The sequence below is a fragment of the Leucopleurus acutus genome (assembly GCF_964270905.1).
Source record: "Leucopleurus acutus genome assembly, chromosome: 2".
NCBI classification, from domain to species: Eukaryota; Metazoa; Chordata; class Mammalia; order Artiodactyla; family Delphinidae; genus Leucopleurus; species Leucopleurus acutus.
The window spans coordinates 79,620,143-79,636,925 of record NC_139143.1 but is presented as its reverse complement, the minus strand read 5'-3'; the positions used below and the strand labels follow the sequence as shown (position 1 = coordinate 79,636,925).

General features: G+C 57.0%; 1 protein-coding gene across 1 annotated transcript; it reads right to left on the bottom strand.

Moving 5' to 3' along the window:
- Nucleotides 1-1,591: 1,591 nt before the first annotated feature.
- INSRR (insulin receptor related receptor) lies at nucleotides 1,592-16,783 on the bottom strand (the record flags this gene model as incomplete). The annotated part of the gene is made up of 22 exons (XM_082833206.1): nucleotides 1,592-1,835; nucleotides 2,096-2,230; nucleotides 2,363-2,492; nucleotides 2,783-2,942; nucleotides 3,074-3,184; nucleotides 3,660-3,889; nucleotides 4,073-4,125; nucleotides 4,820-4,925; nucleotides 5,173-5,335; nucleotides 5,420-5,556; nucleotides 5,795-6,015; nucleotides 6,093-6,134; nucleotides 6,327-6,522; nucleotides 6,615-6,782; nucleotides 6,996-7,234; nucleotides 8,643-8,769; nucleotides 9,038-9,252; nucleotides 10,108-10,252; nucleotides 10,457-10,599; nucleotides 10,701-11,004; nucleotides 12,582-13,133; nucleotides 16,699-16,783. The coding sequence occupies 22 exons, from the start codon at nucleotides 16,781-16,783 to the stop codon at nucleotides 1,592-1,594; spliced, it is 3,906 nt and encodes a 1,301-aa protein (XP_082689332.1).

Sequence of the window (16,783 nt, the reverse complement as noted above, 5' to 3'; positions counted from 1 at the left end):
GACAGGTGCTGGAGTGGGCAAGCACGCTCAGCAGTACAAACCTCCGCAGAACCCCCGTGTGTGGCAGCATGGGAGCTCTGGCCCTGAGGACCTGGATGCAGGAGACGCTGATACAGGATGCGAAAAAGCCTTGAGCCAGGCCCAGCCCCTTCTGCTACCACCCCCTTCACCAAGGTTTTAAGTCGTTCATCTGCAGCTCCTCCCCTTCGAATGCCCTGATGGCACTGGCATAAGAGCCTGGAAACAGACTCCCATGTGCTCCTTTAACCTGCCTCCGGGGCATCTCTGCTCCTGGGATGGAATAACAGTAGGGAGCCAGACACACAGACTCTGCTCTGACGTGTGTCCCCTGCCTTGCCTGGGGGGCATCCAGCACGGACTGGTGATGTCATCAGTACCCCTCCCCCACCCCAAGTTCTGCCCACTTCAAGTCTGTCCTGTGATACCCCAGGACATGTCTGCCCAGTGGAAATACGGAGGGATGAGGTGTAGGGGACGGGTTGGTGAGGCTGGGAGGCCGGATACGAAGGTTCCCCTGCCGGGCTCAACCACTTCTGGCCACCTGAGCCGCAGATAATAGCAGGATGGTCCTGCTTCACTGCCATGGCAACCCTGGCTGCTCAGTCCTCATGGAGGTGGTGTTTGACAGCAGTGTATTTATCCTATATCACTGCCTCAGGGTCACCACCTCAAGTCCCCAAGGAGGGAGGGAGGAAGTTCATCCAGTGTTAACACCATATAGATGGAGAGATAATGGGCTGCCCAGGACGAGGGTATAAACAGACCTCGGCCTTTATTGTGCCTTCTCCAGTCTTCCCATGAGAGGCAGGGGTGGGGGGCAGAAGTGAGGGCAGGGAGGAAGCAAGGCTATTAAAGCCTTAATAATCCAAGGGTAGGAGGGGGATTGAGGGGGAAAGGACTGGGAGAAGGGGTGAATCTGCCCCAAGGGAACGCCCTGGAGAAGAGGAAGGGGGAGCACCAAGCTTGGGGTCTTTGGGTTATGGCAAAGGAGAGGAAGGGGGGTGAGGGCAGGCCTCCAGGCCAGGCTGGGAACCCACTTGCCCGGGTCCCTGGGTTCTCCTCACAACCCCTGCGGAACGGGGCAGAGGGGAGGAGGTGAGAGGAGCAGTCACGTGGATGCCCAAACCCAGCCTCTCAAACACAGACAGAGGGGGTTCCAGCCCCGATTCTGGTTGCTCATCTGGTTTCAAACGCGCTGATGGCCCCAGATGCCCACAGGAGCTCCAAAGCCGAGGGTGGGGTTCCCCAGACGCTGCCTCTGGGGCGGGCAGGCCTCTCTTCCTAGTCTGAGTAGGCTCTCTCACTCAGAGGGCAGGATGTCTTGTCCTGGGTCTAACCTCCACTTCTGTTGTGGCCTTGATTACTTCCTCATGGAGGATCAGATTCCTGAGAAAATCTGTCCTGCCATGACTCTGCTCTGCTCTCCCCGTCACCCCCGATCTGTCCTACTCCTGCTCTCTGTGTCCCCCTCGGCCACCCCCTGCCCTGTCTCAGCATCTCACGGCTGCAAAGGTCAGGTCCCTTCCTCTCTGCCCATGGGAGGCCAACCAGCCAGGGAATGGGGTGCCCCTCAGTGCCCTGGACCCCCATTTTGGGGGCTGAAGTCTGAGGAAGCCCCTTTAGGGGTTGGCGGGGAGTCGGGCTCTGCATCTGTGGGCAGCAGCGAGGCCCGGGCCCCCCGGCACTCTGGGCTGTAATAGAAGGAAAGGAGGCGGAATGAGGGCCGCAGCTCTTCCTGTATGCTGTCCAGGATGTGGGTAAAAGTTGGGCGCAGGCGCGGGTTCTGCTGCCAGCAGCGGTGCATCAGCTCCTGCCTGGTGGAGGTGGGGGGCAGTGTCAGAGGGGTGCACACGTCCTGCCTCCTGCACTGAGAGGGTCAATCAGTGTGATTGTAGGGGGGGGTCATGGGGGATTATGTCTGAGAGGGTCACAGGGGAGTAAATGGGGGTTGTAGTGGGGATGTTGAGTTGGAGGGCTCAGAGCTGGGGATCAGTGCAAGTAAAAGCATCAGAGGAGGTGGGCCAGACTCACGGGGGTGGGACAGGTATAGGCAGGGCAGACTGGGGTGACTCACAGCTGAACAGGACAGCTCTCCAGCTCCTCTAGGACCCCGCCATCCATGACGAACTTGAGCACCTGCTCATTGGATAGGCCCTGGTAGGGTTGTTCAGCCAGGGTCACAATCTCCCAGAGCACCACGCCAAATGACCTGGAGGACGCGGAGGAGGGCCTGAGCCCAGCACCCTTAATGCAGCTCAGCGCACCCTAAGGAGTGCACCCAGGCCTCTCCCAAGGCCCTGCCTCCACACCCCCTGAGCCCTCTGCTCCAGCCAGGCCCCACCAGACATCCGAGTGGGTGGTGAAGATTCCATCTTTGAGGGACTCAGGGGCCATCCAGCGCACAGGCAGCAGCCCCTTCCCGCCCTTGCGGTAATAGTCTGTCTCATACACATCTCGAGTCATCCCGAAGTCTGGAAAGTGAGGGTAGACGGGGTGTGGGGCAGCAGAGCCATTCACCAGCTCCTGCCCCAGGAATACCTCTCCCAACCCTCTCCGCCTCCCAGAATCCTGGAATGTGAGGGTTCAAAGGACCTCAGAGCTCATCCCATCCAAATCCTGCTGCCCTCGGATGAGGAGACTGAGATCCAGGGTGGGGGGCTATCAGGGACAGAGCTGTGGGACAGGCCTGGGTCTCCTCAAGCCTCGCTTAGGGGGAGTCACTCTCCCCAGGCTGCCCCCACCCGCCTGGCCCCCTCTGTACCCCCGATCTTGACGGTGAAGTCCTGGGACACCATGCAGTTGCGGGCCGCCAGGTCTCGGTGCACAAACTTGTTGGCAGCGAGGTAGGCCATGCCGTCCGCGATCTCACCAGCCATCTGGATCATATCTCCCAGTGCCGGCCGAGGGAGCCCAGGGTTGTTCTAGAGCCAAGAGAGGGGGCTAGTGAAGTAGGAACTTGAGGCTGGACTCCTGCCCAGTGATTACCCCTACAACTGTGCCCAAGTCCTCTCTAACTCCCCAGCCCCTCACCCAGGATCTTCCTGGTCCCTACCTCTGCCTCAGGCCGCAAAGATCGAAGATGGCTCTTGAGGTCCCCCCGGGTCATTAACTCCATGATGACCAGAGTTGGCTGGCCCTGAGACACCACACCCAGGAGACGTACCTGGGATGGATAAAGAGCCTGGTTGCAGGTCTACCCAGCTCCCTTGATCTCCCCGGCCAAAACCTTGTTCTGCTCTCACAGCTGACCCAGACACCAACCCTCCTAACCCCAACCATGACCATAACCCTAATCTTGACCTAACAATGACCCTGACGCTAACCCATGACCTTAATCGATCTATCATCCCAATCTTCATGATTGAACCAACTCTGACCATGATCTTAATAATGATGTGAACACTCAGTGTTGACTTCCACCAGGACTGATTTCAGCCCTAGCCGTGATCCTACCATGGCCCTATGATGACCCTGTTTTGACTCTAACCCCAGCCATGAGCTTTACCCCAATTAGGATCCTAACCACAGGCCCAACCCTGAACTTGACGGTGCCCTGAAATCATCTCTGATCTTTGCCCTCTTACCACATGAACTTCACCCTAATTTTGACCCTGACAATGCCCTTGACCCTCCCTTACCACATGGTGACACTTGAATGCCTTCATGACAGAGGCTTCCTTGAGGAACTCAATGCGTTCTCGTGGGCTGGCCAGCTCATTCACCGTCTTCAGGGCCACGGGCGTGAGCTCCTCTCCAACCTCAAGTCCTTGTGCCAGCCCCTCGTATACCATCCCAAAAGAGCCCTGGCCCAGTTCCCGGATTATGGAGATCTGCTCCCGAGGCACCTCCCACTCATCAGGGATGTACACTGAGAGGAAGTGGGAGTCACCAGGAGAGGGTACTGCTCTCTGCCACACCTCCACCCACTTCTCTTCTCTTCTGAAGGGCTCGGGTCCCAAGGCTGCCTTCTCCAAGATGGTCTGGAAGTCTGCCTCTTCTCCCCTCCTGTCTCCCTTTCTCACACCACCCGTCCAGCCACCCCCAGACCTACTATGCGAGGCACTGAAGTACTCCGGATTCACAGAGGTATACAGCGTGCTGTTTCTGCAATGGGAGGTGAGAGGGTCAGGCTGGAAGGGTCCTCGGGAAGGAAGAAGCAATGTCAGAGGACAAGGAAGAGGGACATTACAAGGAGGAAGGAAGTTACTGATCATAACCCCTAGCTCTGATCAGGGTGACCCCTGGGGAACACCAAGCACTTTCCAAGCTAGTCTTGGTCCTAGTCCTGGGATCTGGGATCTGACAGGCTGGGAAAAGGGAGGACAGAAGTAGAGAAGCTGCTGCCTGCTCAGCTAGTCCTCAGAACCCAGCTAATCAAAGTCCTGCCCTCAGTTCCCTCTCATATCCAGCCCTAGGGGGATCTGACATCAAGAATCCCAGGATCCCAGGACACATCCTGAGGTCTCCTGCTTCTCCCCCTGCTATGATAGGACCAGTTTCATTAGTTCTCAGGCTAAGAGTATGGTGACCAACAGACCCAGTATGCCCAGACTGAGGGGTTTCCCAGGATTTGGGACTTTCACTACCAAAATCAGGAAAGTCCCAGGCAAACGTGGACAAGTTGGTCCCCCTAACTGAAAGGTATGTCTCTTTCCTCCATGCCGCCCCCAGGGGAAGAGTTACTGCTTCTAAGGAATTCCTTTCTGCTGTCTCATCTGCTACCCTCTGATTGCACTGACCTTACGATGAGGGCTCAGGGAAGAAGGGGGTTGGGAACCAATATGGGACTCGTCATCACCTCTTCTTGCTGTAGAAGAAACCGAGGGCAGCAAGAATGCTGAGCAGCATGAGGCCCACGGGGGTGACAGTGAGAAGGACGTGCAGCCCCCCGGAGTCTTCCTCCTCTGGTGGCCAGAAGGTGGCAGAGGTTTGGGTCAAAGATGGAGAAGTCAGAAAAAAAGCAAAAAACAATAATAATAAAAAAAGGTGGAGAAGTCAGAGGGTAGAGGACACTTCTCTTTCCACAGTGGGTGGTGAGGATGGGGGAGGGAGAGGGTGGAGGGGCCTGTGGTTTCCACAATGGGAGATGTGGCTGGGGACCCAGGTGGGGGCTGTTTGGGAGTACACGTCTGGGACAGCGGCTCTGCACACCTGGGCCAGGGATGTAAAAAGCGACACCGTCTGTCCAGGAGCCATTGCCAGCCAGTGAGGTTGCCCGAACTCTGGCCGAGTAGTTTCCAGGAGGCAGCAGGGCCAGGTGGACGCCCCCAAACTTGGCGTATCGCAGGCGGGATACACACAGCACTGTGGCCTCCTGAGGGCAACACAGAAGAACTGGCTGGGAAGAGGATGGAGGCACAAACTGGGGCTAGGTTAGGGTGTCTCCTGGGGTACCTACCTCTCCCAAGCGGCGGTACTTGATTTCGTACTTGAGAATGAGTCCGTTGGGGTCTGGTGGCTCAAGCCAGCGTAGGAGAACACTGCTCTTACTGGCTGCCTCCCAGGCCACCTTCCCTGGGATGCCATCAGCCTCTCCTGCGGGAGAGGGCATCAGGCAGCCCGGCCACAAGTATTTCCTCTCATCTTCATGTTCAAACCCAAGGGCGCTAAACTGGGAGGTTTGAGGAAACGCTGGGATTATGGGGACTGGAAAGGTTGAGCAAACTGCGGCCCTGAGGTTGGCGGGAGGTCAAACTGGCTGGTTGGAGCACTAATTGGTTAGGGTCCTTGGGGTCGGTGTGTGGGCGGGGTAGAGCTGGGGAGGGTCACCTACTGTGGGGCATGGTACGTGCAAAGACGAAGGTGGCAGCGCTGCAGCCCACAGTGTGCGCCGCGTGGTTGCAGGCATGGATGTCGATCCGGTACTCTGTGAAGTGGCGCAGGCCCTTCAGCACCGCTCGCTCCCGGGGCACTTTGTCCTCCTGGATCTCGAAATCCGAGCTGTTCCCCCCAAGCCGGAGAGCCCCGGCTGCCCGGCGGTGCCTCCCTGAGTCCCTAGGGAGGGCGCGAGTCAGAGCCAGGCCCCGGTCCCGGGAGCCACGCCTCTCGGCCCCTGCTCCGCCCCCGCTCACCTTTGAGGGCTCTTATTGATGGACGTCACCTTCCAAGGGGATCTGGGGAGACCGGGGGATCGGGGGGGTGGGCCCTGTCAGGCCCGCCTGGAAGGCGCCCCAGTGCCCTCTGCAACGGCGGACCGCCTCCCAACCCCACCCACAACCCAGGCCCCGCCCCCTCCCCCCCGCCCCGCCCCGTAGACCCCGCTCATCAGCACCCTGGCCTCCCGGCTCTCTCGTGCCGAGACGCACTTGGGGATGGTGATGGCGTTGTGTAGAAAGTTTTCAAACTTCTTCTGGAAGGAGGCCTCCTGTGCCTCCAGCGGTGGCAGGACCTGCCCAGGAGGTGGGTGCTGGCAAGGGCAGCAGCCAGGCTCCCTGTCGGCCTCGAGCTCCCCGTCTTCGCGGTCGAAGCGGGGCTCGTTGTTGCTGGTGGGCAGCCGCAAGCCTGGTGCGGCGGCGGCGAAGGGAAGAGTTAGACTGGCAGCGCCCGCGGCCCGACACCCCAACCCCTCCGGTCCGCGCCTCCTCCTTGCGCACCGCGGTGGCAGTAGTCATTGAGGTAGAGGTCGCTGTCCTCTGCCAGGCGTTGCCACAGCACCAGGTAGTAGGTGATGTTTCCGTTGCGCTGGGTCGGTGGCTTCCAGCGCACCAGCAGGTGGGAGGAGGAATTGGACGTGGAGATGACGTCCTGGGGCACTGTGGGTGCTGGGGGTGTGAGTAGGGTACAACTGAGGGGCTGCAGATCCCCCTTTCAAATACTGTCTGGGTATGGGCCCTTCTCTCTGAGGTCCAGCCTCCCAGCCTCTATAGGCCCGGTGTTCAGTGACCCAGCTTCTCTATTTCTGGTGCTTGGGTTCCCCCATTCTCACTAGGACCCAGGCATTTAGCTCCCAACCCCCTTCAAAGGCTTCAGCCTACCTGCAGGTAAGGTTCGGAGGTAGATGATGGGGCTTTGGGCTCCTTGGTGGGGGCTGTCCTCTTCAGTGGTCAGCGTGATGGCCCGCACGAACACTGCGTACTGTGTCCAGGGCTTCAGCGGGGCTAGGGTCACACCTGGCTCCTGGGTGCGGCTTAGGGGCAGTTCCACGTCCAGTAGGTTCCAGCTCTGGGCCCCACATGCATCTGGACCTACATGCTCTGTGGCATTCTGGAATGGGCTGAACACCCCATCCCTAGAGATGAGGGGCAGCTCAGCCCCAACCCCAGTTTCTAGCATCCCCCTCCTCTCTGAATCACTCCAAGACTGTCATAGTCATGCTTCTTCCAGTATGAGGGCATTCAGAAGCAGGTGTGGGTCTGCCCTTTGGGGCAGGTGCCTTGTGGACATGACACACTCACTGAGTGGGTCTGCTCAGAGCTGGAATTGAGCCAGGATCCCCAGTATATCTCTAAGGGAGCACAGCCATAGCCACACTGCAAGGCAGATGCTAGGGGAGTTTCCTGAAAGACCTCGAAGATTCTTTGCCCTTTGAGTCCAAAGGCAGTGGTGTATAGTCCTGCAGAATGTGAGCTGTACAACCAGTGGGTAGGGGTGGGAGGCCGGGGCTTTACACTGCAGTCCATGTTAGCATTCCTTAACGTGCGGTCCATGGCCCAGAAGATTCAGCATTACCTGAATGCTGAAGCTTGTTAGAAATGCAGATTTATGGGCCCTGCCCAGGACTAATGGAATCAGAATCTGTGGGAGCGGGGCCCAGGAATCTGTATTTAACAAACTCTCCAGCTCCTCGTGCTAGAGTCCTTCATCTTCCACTGAGGCCTGGGAGAGCCTTGGCCCTGTGAGCAGGCCTCCCACCGTTAGTTTTTCTCCCTTCCTCCCAGGCCAGGCCCTGTGCTAGTGGGCAACTAAGATCTCTCCATTTTAATTCACAGGAAATGATTCCAAACCAGGTGGCTCCCATCTTCTATCTACCACAGAGGGTTAGTACTCCTCACTCCTGCTCTCCCAGCTTGCCTTCCCAAATCCATCTCTCTCCTCTAAAGAGTTCTATTTTTGATCCCTAGCCATGCTTTTGGAGAAGTTCTTCCTGTGGTCTAACCACTATCCATCCTGCTATGGTCAGTACATTCTCTCCAAAGAAAAGAGCAGCTGGTCCTTGGTTGTCCCTGCTCCCTCCCTTCCTCAGGCTTTAATGAAATGCTGGCAAGGATATGCATAAAACTGACCAAATTAGTGGGTACTTCCCAAACCGCTGCTGGGGCAGGAGCATGTGGTCGGTACAAAACATCAGCCTAGTGAAGTGAAGTTTAATTATCCAGGCCTTCCCAGCAGGGCGCCTCTCCTGGGCTTTCAGAAATCCTGATTGTCCTCTCCTCATCACTGGTTAAGGTGAAACTGAGGCACGAAGGGATGAAGAAGGTGAGAGGAGAGAGCCAGACGTGGGCCCTACGAAGGAGAACGACTCTGGGGTCCTGGCTTGCTGGCTCTCCACAGCCCCCCGGGGGCTCTGCCCTCACCTGCCTGCGGTCGTGAACAAATTGACGTGGTCGGGCTCTGACCCCGGCCTGCTCTGGCCCCGCCCCCGCTCTAGCCCCACCCACTCTGGCCCCGCCCCCGCCACTCACGACTCCTTGTAGTACACGATGAAGCTGAGTAGGTCGCGAGCCTCCAGCGGCTCGAAGCGCTCCCAGCGCAGCAAGATACGGTCGGCCTCCGTCACGTTGGACACGAAGCGCAGGGTGCGTGTCTGGCCTGTTCAGGGTGAAGGGCGAACACTTGCTCTTGACCGTGTTGAGAGCACCTGCTTGAGCCGCCTACTCCCAACCCCCACCCTGACGCCGCAGCATCCCACCCCCAACGTGGCCTCTGAAGAGAAATTATCACATTGTCCCCTTCCACCCGGGAGCATGTCTGGTGTATTTCAGTGTGTGTGAAAGTCAGCGTGTGTGTGCGTCTGGGTGTTCCTTGGGGTCACATCTCTCACTGCCAGGGTGCCAGGGGTTGGGGTATTGGGCCTCACAGGCAGCTCGGTCTCCGTTGGTGCGGGGATTGATCTCTGCCTTGTTTTGCCGTCCCTTCGTGCCAGTCACCTCCTCCAAGCGGTAGATGTGTTCCAAGCAGAGGCGTGGGTTGAAGGCGAAGTATATCTTGCCCACGGGAATGGTGAGCCCCTCAGCCACCCAGGAGCCCAGCTGTTGCAGGTTCTGGTTGTCCAGCACGTACAGAGTATAGTTCCTGGGGGAGGCCAGGGAACCTTGCTCTGCACGGCCAGTGGGGGCAAGGGGTGAGGAAGGGGGTGTCTTATGGGTTCTTCCTGAAGGGGCTGCACTGGGGGCACAGGGAAGGAGCGGCACACAGCAGCCCACCCACACCAGTACACACGGGGCATTCGTACACACCCACTCGGTGCCACTGACCAGAAATGTGAGGTCCGGCAAGTCACCCACACTCTGTGTTTTCCTCATCAGTGAAATGGGGTCAACTGTTTTTCTGCCTCCCTCCTTCCCTCATCTCACATTAATTGAGCACCTGCTACGTGCCAGGCTCTGTCCTGGCTTTGGGGACACAGGGAGGAGTGGGACTCAGCCTGGGGCTATGCCTCTCCAGCTGGAGTGGGGGCACCCCTGGGGGTACATGAGAAACCACTTGGCTGGATGGTAATTTAAAACATTATTTTGAAAAATCCTGGCTACATTAAGGGTAGGCCTCGACTGGTAAAAGTAGGAATGGGTTTCAAACACAGGCAGTCTTGCTCTGCAGCTAAGAGGATCAGATGATGACAGTTATAGCCAATACATATAGAGTTATATGTAACTATCATTTTATGTAGTAATATATACCTTGTTTCAGGCTCTGTTTTAAGTGCTTTATACATAACAACTTAAGTAATATTCACAACAGCCCTAAGAAATAAGTAGAGTTATAGTAACCCCATTTCACAGATGAGAAAGTTGAGGACCAGAGAAGTTAAGTAACCTACCCAGAGTCACACAGCTAGTAAGTAGCAGAGCTGGTTCCCATACTCTTCACCACAGTTTTGGGAGTGTTGGGGAGGAGATGAGACAGAGGGAACTATTTCTGACTCCTTACCCATCCACCATGGTGTCCCCCCGGATTAGTTTGAGGTTCTTGAAAAAGCCTAGGGACACGAGGGCAAAGGAGTGCTTGATTTTGAGGAAGCCAGTGATGGTCTCTACCAGTCCCAGGCTGCGCTGCAGCTCCAGCTCCAGGTTATCTGGGAATGGGGAAGACAGGGCTGGAGCAGGGGCAAGGAAAGTGATGGTTCCATTGGGAGGGGGGAGCTGAATGGGGGCCAAGGGAAGGGGGCCCTCAGGGCTGGGACCCAGGATGGCGGGTTTCGCTGGATCATTGTAAGGGGTGTGGCCTGGAGGAAGGGTGTGGCCAGGAGGAGAGGTATGGTCCTGAGGAAGGCACTAACAGCCTTGCCGAAGATTGAGGATGAGGCTCCCTTCCACGTGGGTGCAGCCCACCAGATCCTGTGCTGCCTGGACAGAGTCGATGGTCTTGGTGCCCACCTTGCACTCTTTGGGGCATAGCCCCTCGCATTTGTGGCAGAATATGCTAGTAGGGGCAAGCAGAGGATGTGGCATGAGCCCTGGACCAGTGTGGGCCTCCTCACTGCTCCAAGGGTGCCCCCCCCCCCCCGCCCACCTGACACTCACCTGCTGTCATTACGGGTGAAGCCTGGAGGGCACTGGGCCAGGCAACTACCCTGGTGGATGCCAAAGGTGGAGGCGCGTCCAGGCACAGAGCGCAGGCTGGCACAGTGCTCGGCCGTGACGCAGCGCCAGGACTCATGCTGGTAGGTGCCTGGAGGGCACGCCCTGTGGCAGGCACCCTGGAAGTAGAGGTGGCGGCAGGCGACACAGGCATGGGGGTCTTCTGGCCGGCTGCAGCCTCCCAGGCATTCAGTGTGGCAGCACTCACCCCTAACTGTGCAGGCCAGCCCACGGGGACAGGGGCACACTGTGGGCAGAGTGCTGCATTAGACCTTACCCACGCCTCCTTGGTCCTAGCTCCACCCCCTGCTCCTGGGCTAACACGCTTAGTCTGCACCCAAATCCCTCCAGCTCAGATGACACTGGTTGCTGACTCTGTTTTCCGCAGACGGGGGCTCTTGAAGCTAGGGACCGTGGCCCCTCTCTGTGACTCCTCACCTCCCACAGTGCCTAGCCAGGGGTGTCAGAGCTCAGGACCAAGCAGCGACCTTGTCTATCAGGGCTGCTGCTCCCCAGCCTGCTGTCCTGTCTAGGCCTAGTGCCCAGATCGTTGCCAGGCATGGGGCCAAGGTGAACAAGTCAGCTTCTCCTGAGGAGTGAGGTCCAGGGCAAGGTGGGTCTGGGAGTGTGTAGAAGGAGGGGCCGTCCCTGGTCATTTGACCCATGCCCCTGCCCATACTTCCTCCCTCTTCAGCGCTCTGCCCTGGGTGGGAGGTGGTCCCAAGCAGATGTGGATGGGTTTGGGGCCGGGTGCCAAGGGCCTGGCTACTCTGCACAGTGGCATCTGGATGTCTGTGGGAGCGATGCGTGTGGCAAGGGTCAGCCAGGGCGTGTTGACACTATACAGAGAGAGGACGTGCAGCAGCTGTGTTTACAGCCAACAGGGAGATATTGGGGAGGTGGGGCCCAGTGGATACAGCAGGGATCTGGTTACTCTTCTGCCCTCACGCTGAGGCATTGGGGTGAGGGGAGCTGACCTCCAGGAGCTGCGTGGAAAGAGCCCCAGCTTGGGGACCCCAGATCTGCTTCCAGTCTCTGAAGGTCTTCTTTCCCTCCCCTATAACTTTCACTTCCTCCTCCAACCATCCCCTCCTTATTCCACTCCTCCTTTTCTCCACTCTTTCCTTCTGTTTCCCCTCCATGCACCTTACCTCCTAAAGAAGATACCACGTCACATTATTTGTCCTCACCTGCCCTGTCATTCATCTGTCACCTCCTCCTTTCTCCTTCCACCCAGCTCCCAACCTTCCCATTTCAATACTGCCAGCCTGCGCTGAGGCCATTTTTATCAGAAGCATAGAACTGCTAACATGGCCCAGGCACTGCTCTAATGTTTTACAGAATAGCTCATTCTTCATCACAATGCTGTGATCGTTTTACAGATGAGGAAACTGAGGCACAGATTAGCTAAATAAACATAGCTGGTAAGTAGTAGAGCTGAGATTCAAACACAGGCCCGTCGGCTTTGCTCTTGTCCACTGCCCCATACTGCTTCTTGTGCAGCTGACTTGTACCCATTCATGCCACCCTTCCCCTCCTCACCACGTCCAACTTATACCTATCTTTTACTGTCTCTCCATAACTACCTGATGCTGTCTTGTGCCCACCCCTTGACTGCCTTATGCTACATCAGTCGTTTAACTTTTCTGAGCCTCAGTTTCCTCATCTGCAAAACTGGAAGAGTAACAGCACCTCCCTCATAGGATGAGTGAGGATTAAACTAAATAGTGTCGGCAAAGTACTTACCCATACCATCTATGGCCAGCCAGCCCCATTTGCCCCTGCCCCTCTGTGCCCCCAGTCATGTTCTGTGCCAGTGCCCACCTCTCTGGCAGTGGCTGGAGGTCCAGCACCTGTAGTCGGTGTGCCCGCTGAAGGTGGTCCTGGCACAGGGCTCGCCAGTGGCGCCCAGCACGCCAGGGCACACGTCGGCACACTCCTCGCCCAGCTTGTTGCCCACAATATGGTTGGCGCCAGGTGAAGGCTGCAGCAGGCCCCAGTCAATGGTGGAGAGGTGGCAGAGCTCCTGGTTCTTCTCCACGCGCACGGCCCCACTCAGCACGGCCCCCAGCGCTGGCAGCCCCACGTCCCGCAGGTGCGGCATCTCGAAGATGACCAGCGCGTAGCCCAGGAAGAGGCGGGCACCGCGGATGACCGCTAGGTTGGGGAAGAGGTCACGCAGGCTCTCCAGGCCATAGACACGGAAGAGCAGCAGGTAGTCGGTGACCTGAGTGAGGCGTGGGAAGCTGAGGCCACGGAAGTCCTCGCCGGTGGCCGTGAACATGAGCAGGATCTGCAGGTGGCCCTCCACCACGCTGCAGTTTTCCAGTCGACGCAGCTCTGCCACCTCTGAGCGGATGTCCAGGCTGGGGCACACTGTGGGTACAAGTGCAGGTAGCCCTCAGTACCGTTTGGGCCAAGCACCCCATGCGTGACCTCCTCCCCGGGCCTCAGAGGCCTCATTGGCAGCTTGGAGGATCCCCACCAGATGAGCCAACATGGGCAAAAGTGAGCTTCTGAACTTCCCTCCCAAACTCACGTCCCCTTCTCAGTTGATTGCAACTTCATTCTTGCAGTCAGACTCCAAAACTAAAGCCTCCATGATTCCTTTCCTGTCTAACCCCTACACTCTGTGGGCTCTCCCTTTAAAATGTATCCAGGGCCACCTGCACTGCCTTCACCATCATCTTCTCCTGGCTTTACAGCAATAGCTTCCTAAATAGTCTCCTCACCTCCACCCTGTCCCCTCTCTCTTCTATCCTCCACTCTAGAGCCAGAGTGCCTCCACTGCTCAAAACTCCCCAATGGCTTTCATCTCGCTGATGAAAAGCCAAAGTCCTTACCGCAGCCTACAGCGCCCCTGCAACGCTCCAACTTCACCCGCTTTCTCTCTCTTCTTCAGACACACTGGCCACGTTGCTGTTCCTCAAACAAGCTAGCCAAGCTTCTGCCTTGGGGTCTTTGCACTTTCTGTTCCCTCTGGCTAGAACACTCTTCCCTCTCAATGGCTCCCTCACCTCTTTTAAGTCTTTGCTCAGATGTCACCTTCTCAATGAGGACTTCTCTGACCATCCTATTTAATAGGGCAACACTCCCTACTCCCCTTCCTACTTTTTTTTGTAAATTTATTTATTTATTTTTGGCTGTGTTGGGTCTTTGCTGCTGCGTGGGCTTTCTCTAGTTGTGGTGAGCGGGGGCTTCTCTTCTGGCGGTGCATGGGCTTCTCATTGTGGTGGCTTCTCTTGTTGTGGAGCACGGGCTCTAGGCACGCAGACTTCAGGAGCTGTGTCACGTGGGCTCAATAGTTGTGGCTCGCGGGCTCTAGAGCGCAGGCTCAGTAGTTGTGGCACACGGGCTTAGTTGCTCTGTGCCATGTGGGATCCTCCCGGACTAGGGCTCGAACCCGTGTCCCCTGCATTGGCAGGCAGATTCTTAACCACTGCACCACCAGGAAAGTCCCACTCCCCTTCCTACTTAATTTTTCTCCAAATGCTTAACGCTGGCTAATATACAATTTACTTATTTATTTTGTTTATTGTAAGCTCCAGAAGGGCAGGGGTCATTGTGTAATTCATTGCTGTATCCTTGGTGCCTGGTATAGTGCCTGGCATGAAACTGGTGCTCAATAAATATTTGATGAAGGAATGAATGAATGAAATCTGTGACTGGGCAGCAGTAGTCTGAGCTTCAGACACTCCACTTCTCTCCCAGGCCTGAGAAAGCTAGATGCCTGGTCCCTGCAACTGTTTACTCTCGAAGGGACATTCCGTGGCTCCCATTGCCAAAAGTTCAGGTTTAAATTCCTCAGCCTGACATTCCAGGGTGTTGATAAACTGGGCCCCGCTAATACCTCCAGCCTCAGAAGAGTTCCTTGTCCTGCCAACACCCTCAGTTCTTGCCCTGAAAGCCTCAGGTCAAGCCCCCACCTTCCCTGGCCCTCTGAGTTAATCACTTCAGGCTCAGCTGCACTTAGTCCAGCACCCACACCAGAACACCTGGGGTATTGCCCCAACATTGCTTTCTGTCTGTCTGTCACCCCCTCCAAGGAGGGAGGCTACTAAGGGTGGGACCCTTGTTAGTCAGCATCCCCACATGGTGCCCAGTTCAGGGCAGGAACCACTGGGCACTCAGGGGTTGTGGGTTGAATCGATGGACATCTGGATCCCAAGTCCAGTCCTCCCTGGGGGACCTGGGTGTGTCTGGCTTCTCTGGATCGCAGGGCCCCAGCCCCCCTTATCTTTCTTTCCCCAAGGCACGTAGGACCATTCTCCTAATGGGCTGGATACCTGGTCCCTGCGCTCACTTCTTCCAAGGATACCTTCCATGTCCCCCACTAGGGAAGATTCAGGTCTGAATCCTTCAGCTTGCCATTCAAGTCCTGCTAACCTCTCCAGCCTCCACTCCCTCCCTTCCTGCCCAGCCCTCAAGCAACAAGGCACCCATCATACATACCCAGGCCCATCCCCTGATGGTGAAAAGGGGGTGGCCAGGCTAGGCTGGCTCCCTGGGATTTACTTCACACCTTCTCCCTGTTGTCATTAATGGTCCCTGTGCTTGGCTCTACCCAGCAACTGTGTGTGTGCATGTGTGTGTGTCTGAGCACATGCAGGTACACATGCACACACACAGACAGGGAGAATGAGAAAACACTTCTAGTCCCTCCAGGCAAAGGCCAATCAGGCTCTGCAGGCAGATGGGGGGGTTCTCTCAGGAGCCCACATGCCACTTCCCATCATGCCCCAGCCTCTCTAGGGCTCCCCTGATGGGAGTCATTTGGAAAAACAAATCTACGACCTTCACAGGTTAACCCCTGCCTGCCTCCCTTCAGGACATGGTGGTGTGCAGAGCTGCACTGGGAACAGGACATCTGGGTCCCCTGACCAAACACCGCCCTCCCCCGCCCCCCTGCCCCCAGGGCCGTGCTCCTGTCCTGACAACTGTGCTCCTGGCTGGCATTTGCTATGCCCTGTCCTGGCACAGCAGTGGAGGAGGGGAGGGGTGGAGGAGGGGAGGGGTGGAGGAGGGGAGGGGTGCAGGGGTGGGGCTATGCCTTGCAGGCAGTGCCTCTGTGACTAGCACTCTTCAGGGGACCCCCTGCCCCAACCCACTCACATCACTCCTCTGTCTCTGCAGGAAGGGGAGACTCTGCTCTGCCCCTGGAAGTCCCAGTCTGAGGGCATCACGGGACCCCTCAGGCAGGCACAGAGAACTGGATTCCTGAGTTTCCTCAGTCTGGAAGGGAATGGTGGGTGTGGGGAAAGGGACATCTCTTCATCCTTCCGCCTTTGAATCTTCCACCCTCAGCACTTTTTCCTCTCCCTGCCAAGCCCCCAGCACACTCATGAGGGCCACTTCGTCTACATGGTCCCAACCACCAAAACCCTACACATGGCAAGTGTTTAGCCTGGGGACTAATTAAAAGAAGCTCCCTACCCCAGCGGATGGGCCCTCAAAGTGGGGGACATGGGACAGACCTGGAGGCAGGAGCTCAGGACCCCAGCCTAGCTTGATCTCTCAATTCTCTGAGCTTCAGTTTCCTGTCTGCACAATGGGTTCAGTTACTTAATGGTGCCTAGTTTTCAGCTCCCCTTCCCATCCTGGCCCCTTTCCCATCCAGTGGCTCTAGAAAAGACCTCTAAGACTCATCCCCTCATTTTGACTCTCATTCAGGCTTTACTGGGATCACTGTTTCATAAGCAGGAATGGAGGACATCTATTCATCCCTGTTTCAGGGTGCTTCTCATTTCCCAGGGAACTGAGAGGAAAATGCCCACCTCTGGGAAACTAAATGCTCTTCCTGGTGGGAAGTCCTTCTGAGACCTAACCCCAGTCTTCATGTCGAAGTAAGTAAATAGATGTGTTCTGGCTGGAAGCTCAGTGTTTGGCCTCCCAGTCTGCAGGAAGGGAGATGGGGCTCCAGGAGACAGTGCTGGGGACTCACCCTCGCGAGTGTCCAGGCTAAATCCCAAGGAGAGGAGGATCGCAAGCAGGCAGGCCACCCATGGCCGCAGACTGGCCACTGCCAT